The 22,168-nt window shown below is 31.0% G+C and overlaps 1 protein-coding gene across 1 annotated transcript in view; it reads right to left on the bottom strand.

The window, feature by feature from the left end:
- The window catches only part of LOC124366905 (activated Cdc42 kinase Ack), a 90,211-nt gene that overhangs the window by 43,629 nt on the left and 24,414 nt on the right, over positions 1–22,168 (bottom strand). The window contains 1 exon segment of the mRNA XM_046823504.1: positions 2,784–2,884. Coding sequence (XP_046679460.1) covers positions 2,784–2,879 — 96 coding nt within the window. The 5' untranslated portion in view covers positions 2,880–2,884.

Here is a 22,168-nt window from a genome sequence, read left to right as displayed (position 1 = left end):
TATTAACCCTTAACCGCCAACCACTTGATACAATAACCTGTTGAAAAGAGTCAAGGTAAAATTTAACTATGCAGGGTTTTAATTAGCAACTTACTTTTTTAATTTATAGAGATAAATACAAGGGTATTTTAAAAAGGACTTACAAAAATTCATATAAATTTATTCAAAAAAAAGGTACAGTGCTGGTTTTAGTGTAGTTTTTAAGGAAAACACATTCCGAGTTTTGGATTGCGTAGTTTGCTAGTGTAGAATCACATTGCAAAAAGCGCTGGTGCAGTTACATTACAGATGGTTGCCTTTACTGGACCGGGGCGTGCTAGCTTTATGTTTTGATTTGAAGAATCAAAGTCAGCCACAACAGTTCAGCATAAATTTCATACCAAGTACACTAAAGATCCTAGTACGCCTACAAATTATGAGTGGCATTAATGTTTTGTAGAAACTGAGTGCTCAGTAAAGAATAAGAAATCATAAGGTTGTCCCAGCATATCTGACAAAGTCGTTGAGCAAGTGGACAAAGTTTTGTCAACAGCCCGACGGAATCGACCCAGCATGCATCAAGCGAGCTCCAAGTCCCACATACATGTGTGTAGTTTAGCGTGTGTTGAGAAAACGTTTGCATTTGAAACCAATAGTCACTTTACAAGCAATTGAGGTCACTAATAAGATTGCCCAGAAGAACTTCTGTGTAGATATGTTAAATCGACCAGATGATGATGACCGAGAACGAAATATTTCTACATGCAAGATAGCACACCATCACACTATCTGACTGACGTCTAAAACTTTCTCAATGACCGCTTTCCAGGTTATTGGATTGATTGTGCTGCACCAATTGCAAGTCCTGAGACCAGATTCCCTAGATCTGAGACCGTTAAAACTTTTTCTTCTTGGGCTTCATAAAGGATATAGTATATGTACCTCTTTTGCACACCACTCTATCGGAATTTATAGTAAGAATCTACGCCACCGCTGAGCAAGTTACACCTGTAATGCTAGTGCAAGTTTTGGAAGAAATTGACTACCGATGGGATGTCTACAGGATAACTAATGAGGTTATACAGAACATCCTCAGTTTAAGGTAAAAAAACTTGATCGAGTTTTCCTTGAAAACTACACCAAAACCAGGATTGTAACTTTTTCAATAAATTTATACAAATTTTCATAGTTATAAATTCCTTTTAGAAAAATCCTTTATATAAAATTTGATTTCTTTTGTATTGAATTGAATGCTTTAAAAGGATCTCCAACAAGAATAAACACAAATAATTTATAAAAACTACAACAAAATAATACATTTAAAATTTACACACTTTGTTACAAAACCTTCATTTTAGTTTTACTTTATTTTAACAGCAGGCACATTGAAAAAAGTAGTTTGGAGAAACAAATCTACACCTCATTATAAATAACTACACACAAAACTAAAAACATGTAGATAAATAATTAAGTTGTCAAACCAGTGCAACACATGCTACGGGAAGTGTGCTAATTGTATAAAACAAATTTGTGAGTAGTGGCAGTTCTCATATCTTTTATAAAAGCTTGAATATTATAAATACATTTTGTAAAACTGTATGTATGGTTTGTAGAAGTAAAAACCACTTTTTACTAATTATATTATATATTAATTATTAAATTATAGTAGTTAACAGCCCGTGTGCTCTTGATATAAGGATAATTTTTAGTAATAAAATAGTTTCAATACTAAGAAAAAAATCAAAGCTTGATCAGATGTGTACTGAATTTTTTTATGCAAGAAATTGGGCATAGTTAGTACAATTGCTCAAGTGTTGCTTAGTGAGCATGTTGCAATTGCTCAATATACAAGGTGTAAGGAAATATTTGGGGTGTAGTTCAATAGGTGAAACAAAGGTTTCTCTTCTCTAATGGTCTATTTTGCATTGTTTACCATCATCCTATTGTACAAAAAAGTTTTTAAATGTATTGATGGTAATTCTAATTTTTTTAAATCATAATTCAGAAGCAGTTTAAGATACATTTCAATTTTGCATAGTTACATGACTAATTAGGATGTTATTTTCTGCTGAGTGAAAATAACATATCCGACAGTTTCATAATGGTGGTGGCCTTTTACATATTTTAAAGCAAAATTTCAAAAATACAATAAGAGAAAAAAATACAAAGACACAAAATATAACGTATAAAAACAAAAAATTTGATACTGTATTTTTAATGAACAGATTACGAATAACAAAATAAATGCGTTTAATACTTACTTATGGTCAATATTTAAATATGTTTATACAAATTGAATGAGATTATTAACTATGAACTTATCTTTTATTTATCATCCATTCATAACAAGTAAGGTACCAACATTTTTGTCTTTTCACGAGTTATCTTAAGTCCTAGCAACTTTTCTCTTCCTGTCAGTTTTTTGAAATTTTGCTTTAAAACACTTAAAAAGCTGCGATTTTGAAACTGATTTTTTAGCAGAAAGTAACACCCAAATAATACATCCAATAATGCCATATTACATCACCAAATTAATGGTTTTCTATTTCTGAATTAAAATTAGAAACATAAACAGAAAAAACTAAATAGAGTGAATACACCATAGTGTTAGAGGAACGTTTATGTTTATTTTCACCTATTGAACAACATCCTAAATTTTTGCACACATTTTTTTAACATCTTACATAAAAGCAAAATTTAGCTACAAAAGCACCATTCTTTGACCTAAGGGATATTCAATACACATCCAATCAAACTTTGACTTCTTTTCCGTATAATCTGGTTGCTACCCAATGGCACGTTACCTGGAGATCATCCCGTATCCTGGACAGGAACTGTTCCAGCTCCAGTTCCCGCAGTAGCTCCTGCAACCACACCAGTCCATCTCCTTCATCAGTCATATTGTCTGCAACATAATAATACTACGATTAGGGGTTAAAACTAAACAAAGTTATGATGTATTCATGATGCCAGAGTTTGAAAAATAACAAAGAGTACCCAGATTTGTTTTATTTTCACAAACAATTTTAATATGTACAAGGAAAGAGTACCCCACACCACTATCGCACAACAAGCTTTCCTGAAGTTGCATGCAAAATTTTAAACTTATATTTTTTCTCAAGATGTCCTGTGGATACAGACAATCATACAGAAAAAAAATGTTTACATCCCCCTGACAGAGGAAAAAAAATTATGTTAGCCTACTTAATGACATACTTCAACGACACTAAGCCAAATTCCATGGTTGGGCATGCACCAACACAAGACCCTATTCTTGTATATGTAGAAGTGAGATTTCATACAAAAGTTTCAAGTCTACAGATGATATCTTTCTCGAGATACCTTGCCACATGATATATTCACAAGTTACGTTTCATAGCGATGTTCAAATAATACAAAGCAAACCTTATCACAGAATTTTAACGTTGACTTTCCACTCGTAAGGACTCGATTTGTTTTATTTATGCTCTATGAATAAAAATGTTTCATATTATAATCTTAAATGATTACACTCAGTTTGTTTACAAACAGTTATTCTGCTATTTTCTCATTGCCATCATGGTTAACCATAAGACCAATGTAAAAATGTATATAAATAAAGACACTCAGTCAAATCCCATGGAGTGACATTCACCATCATCATGCTTAGTGTTGCCTTGATAGGAATGAAGCTTCATAGAAAATTTCAAATAATAGATCAGTTCATTTCCGAGATATCATACGGACAGACAAACAGAAATAAAATTTTTCCAGCCCCTCGAATGATACGCTTGTTTAACGCTTTTTTTGCTATAATAATAATTATCTTAAATAAGAAAAATTGCTCTCTTGCTGTGATTAGAGGAAAACAACAAGAATGCTTGTAAGAGGAGAGGTACAGGACAGAAAGTGACTCCTCCCTACTGCATTCTCGTACAGAGATATTAAATACAACTATTTTATTTATTCTAATTTAGGTTGTTATAAACAAAAAATTATATGAAACCTGGACTATAAAGTGCTCTCCTACACTTAATCTTATCTCCTCTTCCTCCTCCACTAACTGGATATACTTTCTCTAACTGCTGAATTCAAAAAATTACTGTCCGTAACCACTCAATTATTACAGCTGGAAAAACTAAAAATAAATGTTGCTAGAGCATTTGTAAAGACTAAACTAACAGATGAAAATTGTAGTCTCATCCAAGCATGTGCATTAGCTGCTTCTTACGTCAGTTTCTTCACTCAACTCTGAGACTGTACATTTTATATCTACTGTTTTATTAATCAGTATCTAGCATTAATTTAAGTTTTAATTGCAATTTCCAAATTCAACAATGTATAAACCTTACAATCCTGAATATAACTTCATAGAGCAACTACGTTCAAAACCAATGATTTATCTTTTGATTAAGAGCAATATCACAACTCTTGTTGTAATTTATGACACTGTACGTGGGAATATTTTATAGTTTAAGAAACAATGTTTATTTATATCGATCCAGTAATTGAAAGAATACAAACAAAATACACAATCTTACATTTCATGGCGTAGCCTAGTGTATGTCTCTAAAAATGAATTACACAATAAATTAGATTTCTAAATTGATATTTTGAAAAGTTATTACCTACTATTAGATAATAATCGAATTTGTACTTTATTATAGAGCATATTCTGTTTTTCTTAATTAATTAATAATTATAAACAGACCATACACCTGTTGCAGACTCCTGTGGTATCCTAACAGTGATTTTAATGTTTTAACAATGCTGAATGTGGTAAAAATTATCATTAACAAACAGTGATTTTAATGTTTTAACAATGCTGAATGTGGTATTATCATTAACAAACAGTGAAATGTTTTAACAATGCTGAATGTGGTAAAAATTATCATTAACAAACAGTGATTTTAATGTTTTAACAATGCTGAATGTGGTAAAAATTATCATTAACAAACAGTGATTTTAATGTTTTAACAATGCTGAATGTGGTAAAAATTATCATTAAACATACTACCAATTTTTGTGGCTTTCTGCAATTAGACAGTTTTCTAAACAGTTTCTTAGTGAGCACTTAATAGATAAAACAAACGTGTGTACAAAGTTCCATATAAATCCCTTCAGAGATTTCGTGATGAGTCAGTCTGATATTTGGTTTTGATGTTACATACTACCAATTTTTGTGGCTTTCTGCAATTAGACAGTTTTCTAAACAGTTTCTTAGTGAGCACTTAAGAGATAAAACAAACATGTGTACAAAGTTCCACATAAATCCCTTCAGAGATTTCGTGATGAGTCAGTCTGATATTTGGTTTTGATGTTAATAGATTATGAACGTACTGTAAAGTCTAAATAATGGCAATGTTAGGTGTAAAATAATCAGTGTGCCAATCCAAATGTGAAAAATTCCTACTTATAAATATTTTGGAAATTCAACATTGTATTTTACACAAGAGAACATTTATTTTACTATAAGCTCCTACATGACCATGAACATGTTTGGTGAACATTCTCATTTTACGCCTTGACGAACTAATTGTTTTCTACACTTAATGCATGTTAACAGCTTCTAAACCACTTCTACGTAAAGTTTAAATACTTGTTTCCTAGAGTATACACAATTATTGAGCCTGTTCTGGTAACAAGTTTCCTATGCAACAGTAATACTGGGAAATGCAAACCCGTTACGGACCAACTGTTACGCAACTTATACAATTAAGGAGCTTGGTGTTGGCACTGTTTGTCGGAGAAAGCAGACACGCACCATAATCAGCATTCAAGTCAGTCAGGTCAGGTGTGTATGTGTGTATTTGCGCGCGACTACGAGAATATGCATTTCCAAATAGATTTTATATGGTTTAAAATACTAATGAGAAATAAAATAAGTATGTTCGTAGAAAGCACTATTCACAAATAAAAGTGTGAAATTTTATTGAAATAATTATAAATTTTAAAACTATCTTACCATGAAATGTAAATAAATTTTCATACTACCATACTTCTGTTAAGAACACAACTATTAATGTTAAAGTGGACGAAGTTAATAGATAGATTAAGAGAGCTGAAATAGAAAAAAAATCCCTTAAACTTTTGGAAATTTACATAGATAAAAGAATAAATTTTAACAACATTTGTTTAGAAATGTCCCCATCGTAAAGGCAATGAGGATACTCAAAAATACAAAGCAAAACAACACTAGCATATGTATGTCCTTATATACTCCCTCTTACTATACAGAATTACTATAAGTGGATATTGTAGTGCAAAACAGTTTCCAAGGGGTTATTTTTTTTCAGTAGTAAGTTTCCGTAAGAATTATTAAAAACCTATTGTTAAAAGAGAATCATATGTATAGATAGATCTTTTAGAAATTCAGAAAAGACTTTTGACCCAGGTTTCTTTATATAGACTTAAAACTATTCAAGATTTAAATGTAAATAAAGTTAGAATTTACTATGTTATCATAAATATGACATACAAAATAATAACGACCTACAACACAAAGGTTAAATTATTCAATAAACTAATTTTAAATATAGAAAGAATATTTAAAATTTGAAAAACAATAAATGCATGGTAAAATAAAACAAACTTTCCCTAATTACTATAATTTTGAACATTGTTGTTGTAGAGACCATAGAAAACAATATAAAATACTTTAACTAACGTTACTTTTTTTTATTATTTCCCATTTTTATTTTAAAGTTATCCTGATATACTTGTATTCTATTTTAAACAATAGTGTTTTTCTTCTTCCAAAGCCGTTATATGGCGGAGCAAAGTTTTCAATGCCCTACCAACAAGTCTCAAGAATAGTCTACCAACAACTTTAAAGAAGAAACTGAAAGACTGGTTCATTAATAATTTTGTTTACTTTATTGATGATTTTTTTACAGAAATTACGACTCTGTAAATATTTAACATTGCATTGTAACGCACTTTCCAAACTTTACGTTTATGAAATAAAGAGATTCTGATTCTTATGGGTGTATTGATTCTGTTTACAAATTTATTTATCAATGTAAAAAGACTCGCTAATACTGATCCAAATGCCATAAAATCACATGTACCATCATCTAACTCAGTGTTCCTCATATATAAATGAAACTTCATACACAATTTCAAGTCTACTGGTGAGTTTTTTTTTCGAAATATCGCGCGGACAGACAGACAGAGAAATTAAATTTTTCCAACCTGACAAGGATTTGCTAAATCTCAGCCAATTACCTACTCTTAATAGTATACTGGACCATTCAGACTACTCCATGGCCACATGTGAGTCAAATGTGGTGTGGGAGTTCCACCCTATCTAAGAGCCTCTCAAGGGTCATGCACACATGTCCCACTTCCCCCCCCCCCACACCCCTGTGCACCACACACAACTGTCTCACTGTAATCTGATTACTGGGTCTGTAGATCCCTTCCCCTCCCCTCCCACCCCCTCTCATCCCTACCACCACAACAGGAAGTGGTCCCAGGCTCTCTGCAAAAAGTCTGTCAACATCTAGAAGTGGACAACCAGTTGCCTTACATATACTAAGTAGCCCAGTCTTTGCCTCACCATAGATCTGTGCATGCCTTTTTCAAATTCATCAATTCTTGGAATCAGTATTCTTTACCTAATGATAGAAACTTATAGTGGAAGGCCATATGAAATACATAACGTCCAAAGAATGTGTACAAAAAGTAAAAAATTAACATTCCAAAGTACAACAAATAAATGCACAATTAAGGTTGTTTAGTACTAGTTTTAGTATAACAATTGTAAACGGCTAATAAAAATTCAAAAATGAAAATAATATATACATAAACAGATTTTTGTAATAGATAATTTATTTTTCATACAATTAAGTGGAAAGAATTTGTTTCTAAACTTCAGAATTAATCTATTTATAAAATACCAACCAATTAAAAAAAATTTCAAACAACCTCTTCTTACATTGTGTGCGATTTATTGCTAATGAAAATAACTAAATAATTCCAGAACCACTTCAATTTCATTATATTTATCTATTTTTTTCAATGTATAGGTAGCCCAATGAGCAATGGATAACTTTTTAGTTAATGTTTGAAAAACTTTTATAAACATACAAAATTTTTACTTGAGTTTTGCTTTAAATTAATTTCCAGTTGTTCAAGTGTTATTCGTCACAAAATTCACCACAAAACTACCACCAACATCAACAGACTCATTTATTTATTTTTGTGCCCAAATAACACACACAGACCTGTGATTTGTAAGTTAAAGCAATTAACCAAATTTGTGAAACATGTAATCCTTTTGCGTGAGTGTTCTCGAATCTGATTCAACCAGATCTCTATATTTGCTTTGATGGCATAAAAGCCAGTAATTCCAAAAAGGAGGCTATTGTGCTTGAAATCTGCACCAGGATGTGATGGCCACCATTAACCATTTAATGTCATTGACTGCCTGCCGTCTGTCTGTCTATCTGTCTGCCGACCGCCAGCGCTAGCTAGTTTGGACTACAACTCTTCACCTCCTGCAAGTGAACACAAGGACATTGGCATTCTTGTTGGAGCCTTTCATCAATCTATATTATCAGATTTATGATTTTTATGTTGCTAACTTATTTTTAATAACACCAGACTAAAACAATAGAAGGTTTATTTACTATGTTTTATTCTAAACTTTTGAATACATTTTTCACTCTTAAAATGCCCCAGTACCAATTAAAATTTTTAACTTTACGGCCTCAAGATGTAGATTGAGAACAAAAATATCACCAAACTTATCCATGTAATAAGTGAATCATATTTCTAGTTTTTAATTTAAAAACAATGTAACTTGGGTTTAAAAATGTTCTATTTTATATTTTTAGCATGTTTTATATTTTAATAATTTTTATATTATAGACTATTACAATATTTTTCAACATATTTATGTTTTTACGTATTTCTTCAGGGTAAAAGTTTAATGCGTACTACCCTACGTTTAGATTGCGTAATTTATAATATATTTTTGATGAAAATACGTAGTAATATGACAAAGATTTTTAAACGTACATACTTAAAAAATACAATAAAAGAAACCACAAGCCTGCTTTACAGAATCCTTCTAAAAAAATAACACCACATCACAACCCTTGAAGATATAGTTTTAAAAATGTATGTAGCAGGCCTAATCATACAGAAAATTCAGTATTATTCCATTGTTAACCTTATAATTATACAAAGTTACTCTTACAGGTGTCATGAAACGCGATGTTATTACAACTGCAGAACCTGTAGGCACAGAGGAGAGAATGTGCAAGGTGAGAACAATGGGTCGGTAACGACAGACGATTGTTTGTCTCCAAGGTGCGGAATCATTTGTGACATCAAACGTTGCCAGTAGCAATCTACCTCTTAAGTGACACAAGAAGCTTGTTACATGTTTTCGCTCTGCAAATGAAGGAAACATTTCTGCCAAGCTCTGTTGTGGGTTTTTTATGTGAGGAGCACTAAATCTTCTATCAGTATATTACAATAAAAAGTTATTTTATATTCTTATATTCTTTATTGGATTGGTTCTTATTTTGTTTTCTTTTTTATTAATTGTATTAAGATTAAGAAAACATTCTTCAATTAGTTGAGTATATATTATTTCATGACCACTGATTATTTTAAATCTCACCAAACACCATCTGCTGTTGCTATAAATAAAACACGTGTTTTATAGTTTTGGAGTTTCAAAAGTATTGTTAAAAAGTATATTTTTCTCTCTTTTCAAAATAAAAAAACTATTTACTTTTCTAGTTTCCTATAACGTATTTTTTAGGACTAAATAAAAATTTTTCAAATCTGTTACAAAAGTACTTCCAATTAAGATTTGATCAAAAGCACTTCACTTTAACTGACTTTTCCCTATTAATAGCAACACAGGCGTTTGTTATTCTTTATTTTACAAATAAACTGTGATAAATATTATGTTTTATATTTGTATAATATGAAAACTCCTTATTTTATATTTAAATACTCAAATTAACATGTAAACAACACTATGGTGTAGTCTTGTTGCTTGTTTATAAAACTGTTCACCTTAAATACTTAACAAATATGTTAATTTAATAAACGATACTTCTTTACATAATGCTTATTGATTAAATTACCCCATTCCATAACATTCTCTTTGCTGACAATATGATATTTCATTTCATTAGAGGATAATATCTGTTTATTTTCACACTTTTAAATATTAAACAAACTATTACCTAGAGGTATGCAAGATTTCTAATGATGGTTTAAGTAATCTAAGATATTCTTGTAATGCATTATTCTAGGTATAATTGTCTATTTCATGTTGTAAACTTGAAATACTAATTCATATTATTTATTAGAGTATTGGAATAATGTTGTGTAGAAAAATACATTTTAGACGTAGGCTATAATTATGTTCTAATATTTGATCTTAATGATTTTTTTCTAACTGAAAACATTACTTTAAGAACTTAGGTAGCCCATTATTTTACATCCTAATAACAAAATTAAAATATAGCCACAATTTTAATAGACAACCATCAACTAACCATAAAGCCTCTTTTTTATTAAAACAAAATTCAAAATATTGTGCTTTGCAGCAAGGTTTTCCAATATCTAATTCACACCTGACAATATCCATTTTGATAGTAGAAGGCCTTCTGCATTAAATTTAAAGTTATTGGACAACTAGGTATTCCTTTTGCTGCAATGCTTTTTCAATAAGAAGAACTTCTCCTTCAATGAATAAAATTGGTTTAACATGTAACATATATTTATTAATTATGGAATTATTTAATCCCAGAGGTTTTAATAATGGCTTCTGCGCTTCTAATGGGCAGCTTTTTTTGTTGAAATTTATAAGATTTCAATGTATCTTAAAATAATTTTTAAAAATACTGTCTTAAATTAAACATATTAGAAAATATCTTAATTTTCAAGTGATCTTAAATATATTATCAATTATTATTGATATTACATAACATATGATATTATTTATGTTATTTTTCAAAACATAACAAAATAATAAGTGCTAAGACTTTTTTGCTAAGACATTGATATGTAAGAAAATAAGCAAACATTTTCCATTTCACACCAGCATTAACAGGGACTGAGATTATTAAAGAAATAAATTGAACAGGAAACTACAGTATCAATTACCATGATGTTAGTAGAACTGAGTTATGTTTTACATGATTTCAGAGAGAGATAACAACACGGAGAGATAGCATCGTAGTAGCCGTGCTCTCGGAGAGTGAAACTGCCAATCGTGCAGTCGGATGGAGAGAGGGCTACTAATCAAACACAACAAGGTATCTGGCATTCATGATCGGATGACTGACCTAATGACCCCTGACTTTGGCTTCATCTAGGTCTGCGGGTTCATTAATTTACTTTTAGAACTGATACTGATTTTAATTTTTTGTTGGCCATTTCAATTTATTTATCAGGAACGGTTAAATTTTTCTCAGATTTTGTTTTGTATTTTTCTAATGTGTTTGGAGGAAAGAAAAATATCAGTCCTGATCTTGTCTTCAATTAAATAAAAATTATTTCTATACAGGACACAATTATCGGACTTCAATTAAATTTTTAGTATTAGGTTAGGGACATTTATACTCAAATGTCTCAAGGTCTATAGTTCAATAGTTACAGCAATTCATGTAAAAACATTTAACTGAGTAAATTTCTTTCTGCACATAGAGAATGGGCTGTACAGCAAAAGCATCAATAACTTGTTTCCCAACTTGAATGGTATACTTTAATTTTAATTTTAATAACTTACAATGTAAGTCATTCAAATTTTATATTTCCTCTTGCAGATCTACACGAATATTTTACAAAGCATGTCACATGGAACGTATGTACACAAACTAAATGTGTAATTTTCTAGTAATGTGATACATAACATATGGCCATGCAAACACAACTCAAAGAGGTAGAGCATGCATTCTTCTGATATGGCTTAATGATTTTATTTTATCTTTAATTTTTATTTGGTACAGTTGAATATTTAATCTGACCCAATTTCATCTGTTTAACACATTGCGTTAAAGATAATAAATTCTAACCCTTACATAAGGGTTAAACGATCAAGCAATCCAAAATGAGCCAGGCAGGATTAAGCAAATGATTAAATATGTTTTAAACAAAAATCAGTAATCTGTAGAAACGAAATCGTTTTCACCACTAGTAATTAATCATACCAGATGAATTACATGTAATGTATAAAACAAATGTATCATCACCACACTTCATGTATCGCTGGACGACCATGACAAACTACAGGTTATCTATAAACTCATTACATTTAATACTTTAGTATTTGAGAGCAACTGTGCAACATAATTAGTCAGGCCAACAGCTTGTTTTATACTTTCACATCAGCCGTTTCATTGAATGCATTCTGATTCAAAGTGATTATAGTACTTTTAAGTAGACTATTAAAAACTAAGAATCCTTGAATTTATATGAAAAGAATTGTAAATATCAAGTTTGAAAGACAACCGAGACATTTTAAGACATTTACAGTATAGTAGAACATAGTATACTGTTAAAATCATGTAATTAACAATTTGTTGCCTCGATTTTTGAATATTTTATTGTATAATGCATTAAATTTAAATTTTGTACAAAGTAATACTTTTATTGTATCCAACAGACTAAAATAATTATTGATAGCAGTGCTTAGCCTATGCGATAGAAAAAAAAACTTGCTACCATAATCTACCTGCGATTAATAGCATGAACATTACATGAATATCTACAACAATGGTCTACATACAACATGAATATCTAAATCATTGTTACAATAATAAATGTAATAACTAGATTTAAACTCCACATTAGTGTACAATGCATAATTTATTATGATAACATACTATGTCGATGAACAACAAAAATTGAAAAAACAACAACAAAAATTGAAAATAGCAAAAATAAATGTAAAGCTGCTTGGAATCTTATAAAAGATAATACTACTAACACATCAACTCAAACTAAATTAGATATCACACCAGACTGGTTTTAATAAATTTTTTCATTGACTCGGTTGAGCAGACCGTAAATAACATTAACCATCCCAACACAGACAGTTTGACCCTAATTTGTAACTATCCAAATAGAAAGTAATAACTTTTACTTTACACAAGTTTCTGTTGATGACACTTCTAAAGCTATCAAGAGACTAAAAAACTCTGACAGTAAAGACATTTTCAATATGTCCAACAATATGATAAAAAATATCTATCATACAATACTAACAACTCCTTTAACTTTAGGCATTAATAAATGCCTGAATGATGGTTATTTTCCAGAAGAGCTCAAACTTTCCAGAATTTTTGTCCAATATACAAAGAAAGGCCCTAAAAATCTACCAGGAGAAGTTATCGACCAATATCAGTTTGTACCCACATTATCAAAAATCATAGAAATATTAGTTCACGATCAATTATTAGCATATTTAGAAAAAAAAATTATTACCTTGATGTATCACAATTTGGTTTTAGAAAGGGTAAAATGCACCATAGATGCAATAGATGCACTAATTAGAGAAGTTGTGAGTGCCTTTGAGGACAAGGCCTTTGCTCAGGCCACCTTGGTGCGACCTGAGCAGGGCTTTTGACTGTGTGGACCACAACAAACTAGTCCTTAAACTAAATTATTATGGTGTAACAGGAACTCCCTCTAAGTTTTTTCAGTCATATCTATCAAAACCGAAGGCAAAAGGTATGTGTTGATGGAAACTGGTCAGATGAGGCTAAAGTTTCTACTGGAGTGCCCCAAGGATCGGTTTTTGGGTCCTCTGTTGTTCTTATTACAAATAAATGATTTACCAAAAAATATCAAGGCCAAATCTTTATTATATGCAGATGACACAACTTTTATTAACATAAACTCTAATCTCGATGAATTACAAGATCTTGTTAGAGAGACTGTACAAGAGGCCTCATTGTGGTTTAGGTCCAATGGATTAGTGCTCAATGAAGCCAAGACTCAGAATATTATATTCAGCTTAAAACAAACACCATCAGATGATACAATAAATGCTTTTTTTACTACTGTAAAATTTTTGGGTATCTATATCGATAGTACTTCTTGACTTGGAATTCCCATATTGAGTACATATCCAAAAGGTTGTCTAGGGTAATTTTTCTACTCAGGGCGATTATTGTCGTGTGTGCCTAAAAACTACGTAAAATCAGCTTATTACGCATTTTTTCAATCAGTTTTAAGATACGGATTAATAATCTGGGGAAACAGCAGTAAGATTGAAGACATTCTAATTCTGCAAAAGAAAGCTGTGCGAGTGATAGCGAGGGCCCATTCTCTGGACCACTGCAAGCCTCTGTTCATTGAACATTAAATTACAAACTGTGATAAATCTCTACATCTTTGATTTAGTTACCTATTTACTCAAAAATTTTCAAACTCTCACTCTAAGAAGTGATATACACAGCTACTATACTAGAAAATAGAACTAATATTGCCATAGATCATGTTAGATTAGCGAAATCTCAAAACAGCCACATTATAATTTCTCAAAGAATCTTCAACAAAGTAAAACATTTGGCAGATAAGTATCCCACAAAAATATTTCAAAACAAACTGTACCATTGGCTTTTGAACAATCCTTTCTATACCCCTATCAGAGTTTTTTTTAACTACAAGGATATTAAATTTTAGTTTTGTTAATAATGTATACAGGATCCACTGTACAGCTCGCTAAATCTGTTATACTACAATTGAAAACATATATTTGTAAACAACAATGAATTTCAGTAAATTGTTCAATTTTTAATCTAGAAACTGTCCTTTTTTTTTATTCAGTACTGTAAATTTCATCTGTAGAATGTTTATATTGTAACCTGTTATCCTAAGATTTCAAATTGTTGTGCTAGTATTGTAGTAATTCACGTGCAATCAGTTAAAATATTTTTTAATTTAATATCTGTTAAACTTTATAAATTCTTTTGTTGTTCAATTATTTTAAAATCTCCTTTTGTTAAACTAATTGTCTTTCATTATGATATTGATATTCAAAGAATAAATAATTTTTAAACTGTAATGATATTTTAAAAACTGAATAGTTTTGGTTTTATTGCTTGTTTCTGACCATGTCATCTAGACAATATTACTGACTTTGTCAATGCATGTCATATGTTAAAAAAGGCAAATAAAGATTGATTGATTGATTGATTGATTGATTGATGGTTAAGAGAACATAATAGGCTACATTGACAACGTAACATACTAAAAATACCTCATACTTATTTTTGTTGTTCTCTAATTTTGTTGACTGAAGAAATTAAAATTAAACTCCACTATTTGTCTTTTAAATCCTCAAATCTAATTAAATATACCACAGAATCCACTAAATTGAATGTTGTCCTTTCAAAATAACATAGGTTAGTATTACAACATAATAAAATCTATTTAATACAAACCCTACCTGCAAATATGGTTTCAATACGTATAAACAAACATGTGTTAGTTATAACCTGCAGACACGGGATAAATTAATGATCACTATCAATTTGATCACAACACAAAACAAAACAAACAACAAAAAATAATATAAAACTCGTAAACAGAACAAAATGACCCAACCGCAGCGTCGCGTCGTCTGCATTGACGGCGATCGTGTTCATCCAAACAGCTGTCAGACAAGGTCAAGTCGCGGCCTTTACTCAAACCGGCAGATGTCGTAAACATCTGTTACGTTACTGAATAGCAACCCACCCCCTACCAGGTTAGACAACAGTTGCGTCGCTAAACTCAAATTTACCTTACTCACTATTTACAAAGTGTGCAGTCCTGTTCCTTGGTAAAACAGATCAGTAAACGACCATTAATTTTCAGAATAAACAGTAGGGATCTCTGATAGCGAAAAATCTCTGATGCCTGAATAGCAACCCACCCCCTACCAGGTTAGACAACAGTTGCGTCGCTAAACTCAAATTTACCTTACTCACTATTTACAAAGTGTGCAGTCCTGTTCCTTGGTAAAACAGATCAGTAAACGACCATTAATTTTCAGAATAAACAGTAGGGATCTCTGATAGCGAAAATCTCTGATGCCTGAATAGCAACCCACCCCCTACCAGGTTAGACAACAGTTGTGTCAAACTCAAATTTACCTCACTAACTTTAACCCACCCCCTACCAGGTTAGACAACAGTTGTGTCAAACTCAAATTTACCTCACTAACTTTAAAAAAAGAGTTACAAACTGTACAATCCTGTTCCTTGGTAAAACAGATCAGTAAACGACCATTAATTTTCAGAATATACAGTAGGGATCTCTGATAGCGAAAATCTCTGATGCCTGAATAGCAACCCACCCCCTACCAGGTTAGACAACAGTTGTGTCAAACTCAAATTTACCTCACTAACTTTAAAAAAGAGTTACAAACTGTACAATCCTGTTCCTTGGTAAAACAGATCAGTAAACGACCATTAATTTTCAGAATATACAGTAGGGATCTCTGATAACGAAAATCTCTGATGCTGAATAGCAACCCACCCCCTACCAGGTTAGACAACAGTTGCGTCAAACTCAAATTTACCTTACTCACTATTTACAAAGTGTGCAGTCCTGTTCCTTGGTAAAACGGGTAAGTAAACACCATTAATTTTTCAGAAGTAGGAAATTCTGATGACACAAATCTTTAATTTTGTTCTCAATTTTCTCTAATATTCTATGTTGCTGCCTTGGATGCAGTCATAGCTAGGAACTACAGTGCTGTTAGTCCCAGTTTTAAATGTTTCATGATTCAAATTACTGGCAATAGTTTTATGCAAACTTACATGCAACACCAAAAAGATTTAAAGAAGAAAGTCCGAAAAGATTGAAAAAAAGGTACTTTATTACAATTATTTTAAGAATCACTGAAAAATGGGTTCTACTGCTAAAAAAAATAATTAAACAATAAGTAAATATTTTATGAAATCAGTAACACAAATGTCAATTAAAAATTGAATTTTTAGATATGTTTACCCTATTTCAAAACAACAAATCAAACCTTTTTTACTTATTTCCTACAATATTTATTTGCTAAAATAACACCAATTACCATTTCTCGTATTGATGAAAATTGACATGACATTATTTATTAAAACACAACCATTATAAAACAACGAAATTCTCTGTAACTTTTGGAAAATTTCAACTCTTGAGATGAATAACATTTTCAAATTATATACATATTTCATTTTTAGTTCTATTCCTTCGTTACATGTCTGGGAACCTTGGCCAATTATTCCTAATTAATATTTAAATACAGTAATGTACTACAACACCGTTTAAACAATATCATTTTTAAATGGACAAGTTTTTTCCAACTATTTGTATATTACGTTACCTGGTATTACACAACTTATGTAAAATTTAATTTACTATGGAAACTCGGTTGTGAATTTTCACATAAATACACACATGTGTGTTTTGATGCTATATTAATAATTAATCATTTAAAACTAATAATTTTATAAAATATCCCATAGGTAATGGGTGACCAATATAGAAATAAATGGCCAGAGCATCAAAATAAGGGAATTAACCAAATAAAACATATGTTCGAAAATTTTTTGTTTCCAATTTACCTTTGGGTACCAGTAAAACATTATATTTTGTGCCTGAGGAATACTGGCAAATTTTGCCCAAGGACTACTGAATACTAGTTTTAAGCTGTTTTGCACTATTTTACCTTTCTGCCTGTAACTCTTTTATTATTCAATAAAAATTTATGATTTATGCATACATAAATTCTGTTACAGAAAACATAGCATTTGTTTACCAAACAAAAATAAAATTAAAAAATAAAAGGTGACTTGCTGATAAAAAATTGTCCTTTAAAGTATGAAATGTAAACTCTGTACAATAATTCCAGATGCATAATGTTTTATTTCCATAACAATACAGGTAACAGTATATATAAGCACACACTTTTATTTGTTTTGCAACAAAAATACAATTATTTGGCACTTTGAAAAAAAGTTGTATGTTTGATATTTTATACATTTTTCAGTCCCTAATTTGCAGTGTATTTACAATAAAAATTGTCAGTATAAACCCAAATTTCAAATATATATAGTGAATACAACTAATTTAACTGAAAAATAAAAAAAGTATTACAAATCCAGTAATTAGGATATATTTTGATCTAAACATATATTTTGTTAAACAAGGGTTTTTTGTAATAGTTATTTTAATTTTTTTTAATCATTTTTTTAATTTAAAATACTATGTTTTATTTCACTAGAGTATACACGCATTGTTGGACAATGCAAGTTTAAACAAGGCATATCCTAATCAAAGATTATATGATAACTTGAGTCAGAGAATTTCAATTTTGCCAAGAATTGAAATATATTAATCCTAATGTAAATAATATTAAGTATTCCAATACTTAAAATGGAAAAGATGATAATTCAGTCAATCCTTAACCAAGTTTGACAAAAATTGCAAATGGAATAATTTTTATTGTTGTTCAAAATATATGTACAAAATCTCAATGCAATAGCTAAATCCATCTAAAAATACAAATATTTTTCTATAAAAACACATACCGACAAATGGAAAATAAAGCATTGATGGCTCTATTTGTATTTTTTTCTTATTTGACACAGTGGATCTTATTCTAAAACATTGGTTATTCATGACTAGAAGAGACCTACCTGCATATACAATAAACTGTGTTTTACAAATGTTACTGTTAGCATTTTGTCATCACAACACAGATTCACATACAGTACGTATTAAATATTTTGGACCACACAATACTTTTTTCTGTACTTTATCATTCAACAAGCTGTTATCTGAGGCTGCCTACACATTTCCCTAGACTATAGCCTCATTATACAATACAATAAGGGATCTCAATACAATATTGGACAATGTGATATAAAACCTTGTCATAAGGACTTGAATTTTGCCCTATTTAACTAAACATGATTGGTGCTTTGGTAAGAAGTTATGGAAAAATTTAAAACAGTCTTATGAAACTTTATGGGTGATTATTCTTTAAACCCAATCTTTATTACAAAACACTGCAACATGTACAAAACCAGTATTCAAACCACAAGTGTATGCATGCAGATAAAGTTATCACAATTATCAGAAAATGTGGCCAATGGATTTAACCATAAATCTGAACTCCAAACATGTTTATGCTGTTTCATTGTAGACACACATCCACCATTTCATATTTGTTTCTTTATGTAAATTATATAAATGAAAATAATAAATTATTATATGTCAAACCCATTACAAGATAAGATATTTTATAGCTACTGGTAATATGCAATGCAAATTGGATGACTTCAATCAAAAAGAATAAACAGTAACAGATATTAATCAACAATACTTTGCTTATCATGAGGAATAAGTTATCAAAAGCATTAAAAAAGTATAGTAGTAAGATTATACTGATACTTATTTTAAATGCCTTAACACGCAGACTGCAACAGACGCCTTACAGCGCAAAGTCAGACTGAGAGTATCCGGTCTCACTCTGTAAAGAGCCACAGTGAAGGTGTTAATATCTTTGTTGACACAGCTTAGAGTCGCAGTGAAGGTGTTAAGAACTAGCTGATACAGCTTAGAGCCATAGTAAAAGTGTTCAATAACTTGTTGACACAGCTTAGAGCCATAATGAAGGTGTTCAATGACTTGCTGACAGAGCTTAGAGCCGCAGTGAAGGTGTTTAATAACTTGTTGATACAGCTTAGAGCCACAGTGAAGGTGTTCAATAACTTGTTGATACAGCTTAGAGCCACAGTGAAGGTGTTTAATAACTTGTTGATACAGCTTAGAGCCGCAGTGAAGGTGTTTAATAACTTGTTGATACAGCTTAGAGCCACAGTGAAGGTGTTCAATAACTTGTTGATACAGCTTAGAGCCACAGTGAAGGTGTTTAATAACTTGTTGATACAGCTTAGAGCCGCAGTGAAGGTGTTTAATAACTTGTTGATACAGCTTAGAGCCACACTGAAGGTATTAAGAACTAGCTGATACAGCTTAGAGCCATAGTAAAGGTGTTTAATAACTTTTTGACACAGCTTAGAGCCGCAGTGAAGGGGTTTAATACTTGTTGACACAGCTTAGAGCCATAATGAAGGTGTTCAATAACTTGCTGACAGAGCTTAGAGCCGCAGTGAAGGTGTTTAATAACTTGTTGATACAGCTTAGAGCCACAGTGAAGGTGTTTAATAACTTGTTGATACAGCTTAGAGCCACATTGAAGGTGTTAAGAACTAGCTGATACAGCTTAGAGCCATAGTAAAGGTGTTTAATAACTTTTTGACACAGCTTAGAGCCGCAGTGAAGGGGTTTAATACTTGTTGACACAGCTTAGAGCCACACTGAAGGTATTAAGAACTTGCTGACACAGCTTAGAGCCATAGTGAAGGTGTTTAATAACTTGTTGACACAGCTTAGAGCCGCAGTGAAGTTGTTAAGAACTTGTTAACACAGCTTATGTTACATGACCTTTGGTGTTATCAAAAACACTTATGACCACAAAGTTAAAATAAACCCAAAATATGGATTAAATGGAAACATTGCAATTGTACTTATATGTGATATTTTTTGAGTATGAGAGTCTCCCGTAAGTCTTATCGAAAATCGAAGGATAAATTATATTCAAGGACAGATTGTACACCAAACAGGAAATGTTGAAACTTACCACTAAGTGCACATCCTGACTTAGATTACGTAACCTTATCACTTATGTGAATGTCCAAATATTCATCAGTAAAGATAGCTACAAGTACTCACCAGTGTCTTGGACTAGTTCAGTACTTTGTTTTTGACAATGGAAGGATTGGGAAGGAAACATTTTTCTAGACATTTGCCATTATTAAGTAATACAAGAAATCAGTACGGTAACACTACATTTCGAGATCTGCAATCTGATATCTTCCACAGGTGAATAACTAACCTAAAACATACATAAAATCTAGGTGACAAAACAAATCCTGTCTGACTTATGCATGTTGCAATGCTGTGGTATGATTTAATCTAGATGACAGTTACGTGTTAGGTTACTTATCCACCTAAAGTCTTGTCACAATTCAAGTTATAAATCTATCAAATATTACGTTTAGAATACAATGTTTTATAGCTGATCTTCACTGTATCATAAGGCTGTGGCTCTTTAACCGGCAGGTCACAATGGTTCGATTTCCGAGGAGGTAAATAAAAATTTGCAAGCGGGTTAAGGCTATTTTCTCAAAAATGTTCAGTAATAGAATTAAAAAAGAACTCCCTAAAAAAATACCAATTTGGTTTATTCAAAATGAATACTTAAAAACGTACAAACCTAACTTTTCGTACTGAAGTATTATTGCATGCTATATTTTTGTGGTAATATGAATTAAAAAACACGAATCATGTAGTATAAACTTTATAAGGAATCCATCATAATGTCTCTATATTTGTGAGTTTCACAATGCAGCAAGGGAGTAAGAGTCACCAACAAACACAATTATTAATTTCTTTATTAATGATTAGAACATATCTGAATGCTACTAGTTATGAGTCATACATATGGCATTCTGATGGATATTTGTGAGTTTCACAATGCAGCAAGGGAGTAAGAGTCACCAACAAACACAATTATTAATTTCTTTATTAATGATTAGAACATATCTGAATGCTACTAGTTATGAGTCATACATATGGCATCCATGCTACTAGTTATGAGTCATACATATGGCATTTCTGATGGATATTTGTGAGTTTCACAATGCAGCAAGTGAGTAAGAGTCACCAACAAACACAATTATTAATTTCTTTATTAATGATTAGAACATATCTGAATGCTACTAGTTATGAGTCATACATATGGCATTCTGATGGATATTTGTGAGTTTCACAATGCAGCAAGTGAGTAAGAGTCACCAACAAACACAATTATTAATTTCTTTATTAATGATTAGAACATATCTGAATGCTACTAGTTATGAGTCATACATATGGCATTCTGATGGATATTTGTGAGTTTCACAATGCAGCAAGTGAGTAAGAGTCACCAACAAACACAATTATTAATTTCTTTATTAATGATTAGAACATATCTGAATGCTACTAGTTATGAGTCATACATATGGCATTCTGATGGATATTTGTGAGTTTCACAATGCAGCAAGTGAGTAAGAGTCACCAACAAACACAATTATTAATTTCTTTATTAATGATTAGAACATATCTGAATGCTACTAGTTATGAGTCA

This window comes from Homalodisca vitripennis, chromosome 7 (genome assembly GCF_021130785.1).
Source record: "Homalodisca vitripennis isolate AUS2020 chromosome 7, UT_GWSS_2.1, whole genome shotgun sequence".
In the NCBI taxonomy this organism is placed as follows: Eukaryota; Metazoa; Arthropoda; class Insecta; order Hemiptera; family Cicadellidae; genus Homalodisca; species Homalodisca vitripennis.
Note: the sequence above shows the minus strand (reverse complement) of the source record. Positions and strands in the feature narration are given on the sequence as shown.